Below are 12,329 nucleotides of genomic sequence, written 5' to 3'. Positions count from 1 at the left end.
AAAAAAAAAAAAAAAAAAAAGTAAGATGCAAATGTAAGCTCAGGAATTTGAGAAGGAGAAAGAGAACTCTGAAGTTTCACACAGTCCCTACCTGGTCCTCTTCATCAACGCTCTGGACTCTGGCTATACCTGTCATTTATGACAGCTTCAGAGCAACACTTTCTCCAATGGCCCCAGCCTATGTCTTTAGTGTCAGTGTGCTAATACATGGACCAAAAATAAAACACCACGAGCAAACTCTCAAATCAAAGAGATTCACCGAAGGTACAAACTCTGACTCATTCACAGGGGCTGTTTGAAGGTTGAGGATTCTTGGCTCAGCAGCAAAATGTACCGCCACTGATTAGTAATGTCTGTCACAGACAAGTGGTGGTCTGCTTGGCAGGTGGGCCATCTTCGAGTTATGCATTACCTAAGGATTGTCAGCCGGATCTCAAAACCTGGGGAATAGTCCTCATAGTGGATGATCTTGGCGAAAATGATTGGGGTGATAAAATTGGCCAGTGTGATCACAATAGACGGTAGGTACAGTATCAAGAGGTTCTCTCCAAAAACCATCTTGTCAATCTCCTAGGAAGATTAAAAAAAAACTTACTGGTTAGAAGCATAATAAATTGCAACACAAAGGAATTACACTGAAAAAAACTCAACTATGCATGTTTGACAAACAAAACACACTGGTCATTCAACAGGGCCTATACACATAAGTCATCTCCTTCCTCAGTGCTCACACACAGGTATCTAGTACCGTGCTGGAAGAAAAACGAGCTCTGTTGCATTTATTTAGGTGACATATAGAAAACGCAATCCACGTATTCTGCATAAATTGGCAAATGAAAGTCTTTTTAAGGATGTAGTAGTGATGGATATGGAATAGCCATTTGCTCCTTTCATAGCAACTCACTATTTAGCCACGTACATAGCTATCCAGAATAAAAAGCAAACATCCTGCCGTGCCCTTTGGGAGGCCGAGGTGGAGGATTGCTTGAGAATTGGAGACTAGCCAGAGTGACTTAAGACCTTGCCTCTACAAAAAATGTAAACAATTAGTGAAGTGTTGACCTGTTAGGCCCAACTATGTGGGAACCTGAGATGGGAGGGTTGCTTGAGCCCAGAAGCTGGAGGTTGCAGTGAGGTATGATCAATTTTAAGACCCCATCTCTTTTTTTTTTTTTTGAGACAGAGCCTCAAGCTGTCCCCCTGGGTAGAGTGCCATGGCATCACAGCTCACAGCAACCTCCAACTCCTGGGCTCAAGCGAGTCTCCTGCCTCCGCCTCCCAAGTAGCTGGGACCACAGGCGCCCGCCACAACGCCCAGCTATTTTTTCTTCGGTCGCAGCTGTCATTGTTGTTTGGTGGGCCCGGGCTGGATTCAAACCTGCCACCTTAGGTGTATGTGGCTGGCGCCTTAGCCGCTTGAGCCACAGGCGCCGAGCCAGGACCCCATCTCTTAAAAAAAAAAGGAAATGTCCTGGCCTCCCTCGTAAGTAGGTACAGCTGCGTGACCAAATTCGGGCCAAGGGGATATAAGTTCAAGTCCAGATCATGTCCAGATCCAGATCATGTCCATCCAGGGAAGGGATGTACATCTCCGCCCCTTCATCCCCTTCCTATTGCCTAGAGTGTAAACTGTAGGGGACGCCGAGAGTCAGACGACCTCTGAGCAAGATGATGTGCAGCTGAGGGGTGGACCCTCTGGCTATTCGTCCACATGTGCTCCTTGTGGAGAAAGAGCCCGAGCCTTCAGCACGTAGTCCTTGTTAATTACTCCCCTCACCTGTGTGGTACAGTCTCAATAAAAGGCTAGTGTGGACGTTGCTTGGGGCTGCCCTGCTAAGAAGGGCTAGCCCGCCTCCTATGAGCTTGTACTTCTAATCCGTGTCACGCCTGGTTCCTTCCTGCTGTGATGGGGACCAGGGCCACAGGGGCCCAAGGGGTTGCGATAGTAGACATGATGGAGAGCTATCTTTTACCACACAGAAGAGGGCCACACCCTACAGACAGCAACACAAACTGGGTCCCAGATAAATCATTTCAGGAAGCAGAGCCTCTAGCCCAACTTCAAAACCAGTTTCAAAACCACTGCCACTTTAGATAAACTGAGGCCTTAGCTAGTAAGTAGAGGCGTAGGGACGTCAGGATGCAATCCAACCTAGACTTGAATATTGTGAATTCTGAGACCAGTAGGTGTCTCTCTAATTTAGATGCTTTTTAAAATTTAAAAGTGCAAATTGATCATCTCAGACTTTCAGCTCTCGGTCCTATCAGCCACACTCATATCCCTAAACATAAAACAGAAATGATGACAGTATTTACCGCACAGGTTCACAAGGCAGTTAACACAATCCCCAACCAGACTACAGGTTAGACTGACCCTCATGGAGTACTCACTTTCTTCATGTGTTCTTGCGAGAAGATAGTTGCTATATAGATCGCGTAAAAGCACGCCACTAAAACAGCCAGAACAATACAGTTCAAAAACAGTCTCAGAGAGTAAATGCGTATCGTTTCTTCCGAGGTCCTTTCTGCTATTTTCTGCCGTATTCTTTCTTCCTCCAGATCTGCCTGGGGATCAAAGAAAACTCACCTGTGAGCGCTGGAGACGAAGGAATATTCAGGAATGGGATCTTTGATTCATCACACCCACCCCATCCGTCTGTACAACCTCCCTTAAATGTTCATCTCTCCTGAGATACGTTCCCAGACTAACCCAAACAAGTTGTTGTGACTTCTAAAGGCCCAAGGCAAGCAGAACCTCTCATTCCAGTCTGCAGTCAGGCTTCCCAATACACGTGAAAACAGAGCTATAACCTATTCACGGTTATTTCCTACATATAGTATGTGTCATTTTTTTTTTAAACAGGGGAAAGCACGAATGCAGTCCCCTGCTACCACAAATTATGCAGTAGTTTCCCAGAGTTGGGAAAATCCCAGGGGTCAGCACATCCGGAGTGCAATGGATAAGCCTCGCCCTGGGAAAACTACCTTCGTGATCATGGTATTGCTCCCGCCAGGTAAGTATAGTATGTGTCTTTTTCTTTTCTTTTGAGACAGAGTCTCACTTTGTTGCCCCCAAGTAGAGCGCCCTGGTGTTATAGCTCACAGCAACCTCTTACTCTTGGGCTCAAGCGATTCTCTTGCCTCAGCCTCCCAAGTAGTTGAAATGCAGGTGCTTGCCACAATGCCCGGCTATTTGTAGAAATGGGGGTCTCTTTGTAGCTCAGGCTGGTCTCGAACTTGTGAGCTCAGGCGATCCGCCCACCTTGGCCTCCCAAAGTGCTGGGATTACTGGCGTGAGCCACCGCGCCCGGCATGTGTCATTTTTTTAAACAACATATAGGTGGGTATTGTTATTTTTTCTTTTAACCCAATATGGTAGTCTCGGATTTTAATAGGAGAATTCAATTTGCTCAGATTTCATGGAAGAAATAATACATTTGATTTTGTTCCTTCCACCTTATTTTATTAAGCTTTTGATTTACATGGCTCCTTCTCCTTTTCTTTTTTCGAGACAGTGTCTTGTGCTGGTGCCCAGGCTAGAGTACAGTGGTGTCATCATAGCTCACCCCAACCTCAAACTCCTGGGTCCAAGAGATCCTCCTGCCTCAGCTTCCCAAGTAGCTGGAACTATAGGTGTGAACCACTATGCCCTGCTTATTTTTCTATTTTTTGTGGAGACAGGGGCTTGATCTTGCTCAGGCTGGTTTTGAACTCCTGGCTTCAAGCAATCCTCCCACCTGGGCCTCCTTTTTTTCTTTGATGGGTTTGATCCAGATGCTCTTCATTACTCTTTCTCTCCTTATTACTTTGGAAATTTTCTCAAACATTTTCAGACACTTACTCTCCACTGGACCCTGTTATCGTAACAGTCACTCCTCAGTTCCCTAGAGGGCATGTGGGGGGGGGGCACAATCTCCTAGGCTCTGTGTGTCCCCACCTCCTTTCCCAGACCCAGTTCACCAGTGCCCCTGCTTGGATGCAAGGTGATAAACCCCTGTAAGCTATTGACGGTGAAGAGCTCTTGAAAACTACATGGGGGGAACTAGCTAAGCACCGGGGACAGCCTGGCCCCCACCCTAGATAGATCCTCTGCAAGCTGCAAACTCAGCCTCCCAAAGCAGAACTTTGCAGGTGGGGACTCTGCCCAGGGAAAACCCAGCAGCACTTACCCGGAGCTCGTACCTCAAGCTGCTGTGCTTCAGATCCGCAGTGCTGCGGTTGGTGATGCAGAAGTCCCAGCCGGCAAAGATCTTGTTGCAGTAACTCTGGAAGTGCTCCTCACTCCGAATCAGGTTGATTTTGAACCCCTCCACCGACCTGACCCCAAAACACAATCATCCTTCTTGTAAGAACAATAACAAAATAGAGGTTCAAGAATTGGTTTTGCCTAAAATTGCATGTTCAGCCCATTCTCATATGGTCCAGTTGGACCATTCTAAATATATGTGGCAGTGAGCCAGGTATCTCATTGTGGAAAATCATTTCCTTTCATTCACCAAACGGCTTCTATCACAGCTGGAATAAAATCCAAACTCTTCAATACAGCCTAGGGATCCCCGTCTCTCCTCCTGTGTAACTACACTGGTTCTCCCGCCTTTCCATAAACACGTGCATCCCTAATCCTGCCTTGGGGGGCTGCTGCCCTTGCTGCTTCCCACTGCAGAGATAGTTCTCCTGACTCCTCCCATGGCTGGTGTCCTTGCTATTTTAGTAAGTTTCAGCTTAAATACCTCCTTTATAATTCCTAACCCCCATCTAAAGTCACAGTACTCCCACTGCAAGTTGGTTCCTTTTATTTTCTTCATGGCAATGACCTTACTCTGAAATTTTCTTCTTTATCTGTTTATTACAGATATATATAGAGTATACAGATATATACAGAGTATAGCCCCTTACTCTGACTACATTTTAAATTCCTTGAGGGCAGGTACCCTAGCTGACCTGCCATCTTTATATCCAGAATGCGTGGACCATACTATGGCCAATATGAACTCATGGATAAATGAATAAATATATGACTTAGACAGTAAATTAAACAGACATTTAGTGAACACCTGCTTAGGCCAAATATGACTGTTGCACATTTCATAATTTTTATTCCTTATACCCTGACACTTAATATAAAAACACTAAATGCCACACACAGTCCTCTGTAGATGAAACGGTTTATTTTCAGTATTTGCCGGCGAGGCGTAAAGACGATAGACAGAAGAGGAAGGAATTATTGTGGTCAGTCATTCTGCCAAAGGGTCACAGCAAGGATTTTATATCAGAATCACCTGGGTTGTTTTCTTAAAATGCAAGTTCCCCAAATGGGCTCATAATCTGAGATTTTCAATTTAGTATATCTCTTGGTGCAGGGAGTGTCCAGAAATACGCCATTTTATAAAGCTCATGGTGATCCATCCCAGTTGAAAACCTCGGATTTATCTTTTTTTTTTCTTTTGAGACAGGGTCTTGCTCTGTTGCCCAGGCTGGAGTGCAGTGGTCTCAAACTCCAGGTCTCAAGCAATCCTCCTGCCTCAGCCTCCTAAGTAGGAGGGATTACAGGCATGTGCCACATGTTGGCTAATTTTTTTAAGTTTTTGTAGAGATGAGGGTCTCACTATGTTGCTCAGGCTGGTCTCAAATGCCTCTCCTCAAGTGGTCCTCTTGCCTCAGGCTCTTAAATTGCTGGGATTATAGATATGAGCCACCGTGCCTGGCTGAAAACCTCTGATTTAGGCCAAACTATGTTTTACTGTTTCACAGGTAAGGAAGCTAAGATCCAAAGAAGGGAACATTATTTCTTTCTTCTTTTTTTTTTTTTTCTTTAGAAGACAGAGTCTTATTTTGTTGCCCTTGGTAGAGTGCTGTGGCATCACAGCTCACAGCAACCTCTGACTCTTGGGCTTAGGCAATTCTCTTGACTCAGCCTCCCAAGTAGCTGGAACTACAGGTGCCTGCCACAACACCCAGCTATTTTTGTTGTTGTTGTTGCAGTTTGGCCGGGTCCGGGTTCAAACTCGCCGCTCTTGGTATATCAGGCCAGCGCCCTACCCACTGAGCCTCGGGCGCCATCCAGGAATATTATTTCTTTAGATCCAGGGAGTTGGAGCTGGTGCTAATTTGATGACAATAATGATGATTTAAAATTTTTGTTTTTGCAGTTTTTTTGGCTAGGGCTGGGTTTGAACCCACCACCCTCTGGCACATGCGGCCAGTGCCCTACTCCTTTGAGCCACAGGTGCCACCCATGATGATTTTAATTTTATAGATGTCTACGAGGTGCTGGCTTGTTCTGTTAATCCTCCCAACAACCTTGCCAGATGTATATATTCCTTGTTACAGTTTGGTCGGGGCCGGGTTCGAACTGCCAACCTTGGTGTATGGGGCCAGTGCCCTGCTCACTGAGCCACAGGTGCCACCTCAGGTTTATATATTTCATAGATGAAGAAAATAAGAATCAAAGAGGTGAAGTGTCTGACATTCAGACCTTGGTCTCTGGATTCCAAAGCCCATACTCTTTGCCACTCTATGGCATTCCCTCCCTCCAGTGCCATGACAGGTCTTTCCCTCATTGCATCACACCCAGAAAGCAACCAAGCCCCTGAGATGGGCGAGCCTGACCAAGATCAAACTGTCCATCAAAAATCTGTGGTTCAGGCTTAGCGCCCGTAGCATAGGGGTTACGGTGTCAGCCACCTACACCTAGGCTGGCAAGTTTGAACCTGACCTGGGCCAGCTAAACAACAATGACAACTACAACAAAAAATAGCTGGGCTTTGTGGTGAGCACCTGTAGTCCCAGCTACTTGGGAGGCTGAGGCAAGAGAATCGCTTAAGCCCAAGAGTCTGAGGTTGCTGTGAGCTGTGATGCCACAGCACTATACTGAGGGTGACATAATGAGACTCTGTCAAAAAAACAAAACAAAACTGTGGTTCACCTTCCATAGTACAGTGTTACCACTGGGAAGTGGCTACCCAGCCAGGGACAACATTTCCCAGCCTTCCTTACAGTTAGCTATGGTCATGTGACTGAGTGCAGCCAATGGGATGTGAGTGATATACATCACTTCCAGGTCTGGCCTATAAATACCTTCCACATGGTACTCTACCATGCCTTCTCCTCCCAGCCCTCAGCAAAACCTTCAAAGCCACATGCTGAAGATGGCTGTACTTCAGTCAATGTAAGTCCCAGAATGCCATGAGAAGGATTCTATCACACTAACCTGTGCCCCTACCCAGAACTGTCATGTAAAAAAGAAAAATAGGCTCGGCGCCTGTGGCTCAAGTGGCTAAGGTGACAGCCACATACACCTAAGGTGGTGGGTTCGAATCCAGCCCAGGCCCGCCAAACAACAATGACGGCTGCAACAACAACAACAACAAAAATAGCCAGGCATTGTGGCGGGCGCCTGTGGTCCCAGCTACTTGGGAGGTGGAGGCAGGAAACTTGCTTGAGCCCAGGAGTTGGAGGTTGCTGTGAGCTGTGATGCCACAGTACTCTACCCAGGGGGACAGCTTGAGGCTCTGTCTCAAAAAATAAAAAATAAAATAAAATAAGAAAGATAATGTCTATTATGTTTGAGTCATTGTATCTTTGGGGACAATTGTCTGTGAAAGTAATTAAATTTCCATTTTATTGGGGATTGCTATCTCTCATTAAACCACTTTGGTGGTTTACCATGGGAAAGCCATGTTGTCCTATGACCCTAACCCCCTGGCCATAGCCGAAGGGTTGGGGCTGGGTCCCTGAATGAAGCAAAGCCAACATGTCCCTTTGAAGGATTTCTGCACCTGTGCCAGGGAGTCCCAGGCAGAGGGAAACTATAAGATGCCCTGTTTCCCAGTACTTAAGGAAACTGCCACTCCACAAAGGAATTACAGATGAGGGAATCTTTGTTTTTGATCTTGTTAATAGGCATTAATGACCCCTGAAGTTGAATACCAGTTGTCCTTAGTGTAATTTGAGTTTCCTGCCTTCCTTGGTTCTCTCAGCCACTCAGTACCCCTTTGCTCCAGCTAGCCAGATTGGGGTTTCTGCCACCTACAACCCAATAGAGACCTAGTTAATATACAACCATAGTAAAGATAGGGTGTGCACAGATGCTGATGGGATTGCCAGCTGTGTTCAATAATGACTAAAGTACCTCAGGCTGCTACACCAGCTCCCAAATCCTGACTTCTATTTCATCCAGGTCTCCTTGGGTGCCAACATACTCAGAAACCTTTCCCCACAAAGCCCACCCCTGAATGCCACTCATCCTTTGGGCAAAGGCTCCCAGAGCTCAGAGCTCACAGACACCAGCCATGAAAGGTAATTCAGAGATAACACAATGACAAGATAAATCTTTACGCCAGCTGTGGTGGCTCATGCCTATATTGCTTGCACTCTGGGAAGCCAAGGCAGGTGGATTGCCTGAGCTCGGTAGTTGGAGACCAGCCTGAGCAAGAGTGACACCCCACCTCTAAAAAAATAGCCGGGTGTTGTGGCGGGTGCCTGTAGTCCCAGCTACTTGGGAGGCTGAGGCAAGAGAATCACTTAAGCCCAAGAGTTTGAGGTTGCTGTGAGCTATGACGCCACAGCACTCTACCCAGGGTGACAGAGTGAAACTCTGTCTCAAAAAAAACCAAAAGATAAAACTTTACCTTTTCACTATCCAAATAAGGCTCAGGGCCAGGTAGACAATTGCACTTAACAAATAAGCCAGGGGAAGATCATAGGTGAAGTTCTGAAATTTCACCCCATCAATGGTATAATGTCCATAAAAGAGGCTGGTCTCCTCCAAGAAACCCTGAAAGAAACCCAAGGGCATGAGGTCAGACTAATCAGCTCACTGTAAGGAACCAATAGCAGTTTCTGCCTCAAGGTAGTAATACTACATACATATCCAAGTGTCCTTACTTCATCCCTGAATCTCCAGAGGTTATCAGTCACACTGATAAAACCTTAGCATTACAAATGCACAAGTAATAATCCAAAACTGAAATTAAGAACAAGGTTCCATGTGCCACAGCATCAAAAAAGACTAAAACACTTAGGACTGAATTTAACAGAGTAAGCGCAAATCTCATACTCTGAATACAATAAAATATTGGGGAATTCAATTAAGAAGCGCTAAATAAATAAATAAATAAAAAATCCCATGTTTATGGATCAGAAGATCCACTGCAGTACTCACTAAATTGATCTATAGATTCAACAGAATCCAGCCAGCTTCTTTGTAGAGACTGACTAGCTAACCCTAAAATTCATATGGACCATTATAAGATACCCAGAATAACCAAAACAACCTTAGAAAAGAACAAAGTTGGAAGGTTCATATGACCTCACCTCAAAACTTACTACAAAGCAGCAGTAATCAAGATACGTAGAGCTGGCCTAAGAACATATGGATAGGGCTACGCGAGGTGGCTCCCACCTGCAATCTCAGCACTCTGAGAGGCTCAGGCAGGAGGACCCTTTCAGCTCAGGAGTGAGAACAGCCTGAGCAAGAGTGAGACTCCCCTTAAACCTAGAAAAATTAGCCAAGCCTTGGGGCAGGCACCTGTAGTCCCAGTTACTCAGGAGGCCAAATTGGGAGGATAGTGTGAGCCCAAGAATTTGAGGTTACTGCGAGCTACGATGATGCCACTGTGCACTCTACTGAGGGCGATAGGGCAAGACTCCATCTCAAAAGAAAAACAAAAACAAATGCCATGGACAAATTCCAGGCTTTCTACCCATCTGTTCAGAAAAATGGAAGCTCAATAACATGACAACTTTCAAAATGATATGGCTATTTATTTGTACTTCATAATATAGCAGTGGTTCTCCATGGGGGCCATTCTGTCCCCCAGAAAACATTTGGCAGTGTCTAAAAGCGTTTTTTGTTATTATAACTAGACAGAGTGTGCCACTGGCATCCAGTGGATAGACACCGGGGTGTTCCTCCACATCCCACAATACACAGGATGGCCCCCACAACACAGAGTGCTCTGATCCCAAATCCCAACAGTGCTGAGGTTGAGAAACCCCGGTTTAGAAGGCACAGATGGCCACTTTTCATAGCTGCGATCTTACTTGCTAAAAAAAAAGTGGGATGAACAAATTAACACATACCCACAAAATAAGTTTTTTAGAAGATGATTAAAAAAAAAAAACTTTAGAACTACTGTAAGAACAATGAAATTAATTCCTTTTTAGAGCAGGAGGTATTAACCTAGGATCCATAGACTTTTAAGACATTTCAAGGAATCTATGTATGCCTGTGTACATGATGTGTGTGCCGAAGTGAGTCTGTGCATCACACATGTTTCTGTGTATAATTTCTGGGGAGTAAAGACACACCTTTCATCCATACAGCCTAGCAACTCAAAATATTCAAGGTTTTCAGCACCAGAGAAATTAAATAAATTCTATCCAGGTTTGTTTTCACAGAAACTTCTTTCCGTGGGGGAACGTGGTATTTTGTTACAGTAGGAGGGTGGCCAGGACTGGGAAAAGGACAATAGGACAATGACTGCAGGTGACAGAGCACGTTTCCTGTCATGCTAGCAGGGATGGGTGACCATCGTCCTTACTGAACTAATCACAAATCCTGATTCTTTTGTGTTTGACTCTCACTGCACACATTCAGGAAGCTGATCTTTAAATCCACCAATTTTCAGTATATGGAGGGTCCAAACAAAAGATTATGTTAAATACTTACGGTTCCAGAAAGCAAGTCTATGATATAACTGTAAAAGTAAATGAGTCCAGAGCTACTTATTGGATATTCTGTGCATTGTATATCTGCAAAGAACAAAAACAAGAATGTCAGCTGAAAAGGTTTTATAATCACTGTAACTTTTTTTTTCCCTGACAAGAGTCTCACTCCATCGCCCTAGCGTAGAGTGCCTTGGTCATCACAGCTCACAGCAACCTCAAACTCTTGGGTTCAAGAGATCCTCTTGCCTCAGCCTCCCGAGTAGCTGGGACTATAGGCACCCCCCACATTGCCCAACTAGTTTTTCTATTTTAGTAGAGACAGAATCTTACTCTTGCTCAGGCTGGTCTTGAACTTCTGGTCTCAAAGCTCAAGCAATCCACCTGCCTCGGCCTCCCAGAGTTCTAGGATTACAGATACGAGCCACCATATCCAGCTTCTGTAACTTGTTTATCATAATTTGTATATAAGCACATACAGTCATATGTCGCTTAACAATGAGGCATGGTGGGGTGGTGCCTGTGGCTCAGTGGGTAAGGTGCTGCCCCATATACCAAGGGTGGTGGGTTCAAACTTGGCCCCAGCCAAACTTCAACAAGAACAAAAAAAAATAGCCGGGCGTTGTGGCGGGCACCTGTAGTCCCAGCTGTTCAGGAGGCTGAGGCAAGAGAATCGCCTAAGCCCAGGAGTTGGAGGTTGCTGTGAGCTGTGGCACTCTACCGAGGGCAAAAAAGTGAGACTCTGTCTCTACAAAAAAAAAAAAGAGGGGGCATGCTGTCAACATTAGAGAGTGTGCTTACACAAACCTAGACGACTTAGTGTGCCACACACATCAACTATATGGTACAGCCTACTGCTCCTGGGCTGCACACCTGGGTAGCATGTTACTGTGCTGAGTATTGCAGTCAACTGCAAGACCGTGGTAGGTATTTGCATAGCTAACCATAGAGAAGTACAGCAAAAATATGGTATCATAATCTCATAGGACTACAAATGCAAACAATGTAACCTAATCATATATCATCATATTCAGCCAGACTTTAAAAAAATCTTACTACTGCTTCGTATGTGGTCTGTTGTTGAATAAAACATCATGTGCCCTATGACTGTATATATACATCTTTGTTTATTTGTATATGAATGTGTATTTGTGTATTTGTGATTTTCTATGTGTAATCCCAACCCTAATATCAAGTCAAGTACAGTAGCATTTCCTTCTGTTTTATTTTTTTTCTATTTTCAGTATTTCCTTCACTATTTCCCCTAAACATTTGGGGGATATATGTCTTCTCTATACATTTCACATGGAAATCCATACTGAAAACATGTTTTCTGGCTTGGGCACCAGCCACATACACTGGAGCTGGCAGGTTCGAATCCAGCCCAGGCCTGCCAAACAACAACTACAACTAAAAAGTAGCCGGGCATTGTGATGGGTGCCTGTAGTCCCAGCTACTTGGGAGGCTGAGGCAAGAGAATCCCTTAAGCCCAAGAGCTGGAGGTTGCTGTGAGCGGTGTGTCACAGCACTCTACCCAGGGGACACAATGAAACTGTCTCAAAAAAAAAAAAAAAAGGAAAAAACCTATTCTCTGCTTGTACATGTGTTTTGTGATTTGGGGTTCATGTCTACACATGCTAGGGATATGTGATTGATATAAC

At 45.0% G+C, this 12,329-nt stretch overlaps 1 protein-coding gene and 1 non-coding gene across 2 annotated transcripts in view; both read right to left on the bottom strand.

Moving 5' to 3' along the window:
• Nucleotides 1-12,329, bottom strand: part of TMC7 (transmembrane channel like 7) — a 51,247-nt gene that overhangs the window by 18,551 nt on the left and 20,367 nt on the right. The window contains exons 5-9 of the mRNA XM_012805672.2: nt 10,673-10,755; nt 8,631-8,776; nt 4,170-4,317; nt 2,392-2,565; nt 413-570 (exon numbers count right to left, since the gene is read on the bottom strand). Of these exons, the coding sequence (XP_012661126.1) occupies nt 413-570; nt 2,392-2,565; nt 4,170-4,317; nt 8,631-8,776; nt 10,673-10,755 (709 nt within the window). The remainder of the gene's footprint in view (nt 1-412; nt 571-2,391; nt 2,566-4,169; nt 4,318-8,630; nt 8,777-10,672; nt 10,756-12,329) is intronic.
• LOC111725624 lies at nt 2,861-3,022 on the bottom strand. Its single transcript, XR_002773647.1, has one exon. It is a non-coding gene; the product is annotated as a U1 spliceosomal RNA (small nuclear RNA).

Source organism: Otolemur garnettii, unplaced genomic scaffold, assembly GCF_000181295.1.
Source record: "Otolemur garnettii isolate 467f Iridium unplaced genomic scaffold, OtoGar3 scaffold00044, whole genome shotgun sequence".
In the NCBI taxonomy this organism is placed as follows: Eukaryota; Metazoa; Chordata; class Mammalia; order Primates; family Galagidae; genus Otolemur; species Otolemur garnettii.
Note: the sequence above shows the minus strand (reverse complement) of the source record. Positions and strands in the feature narration are given on the sequence as shown.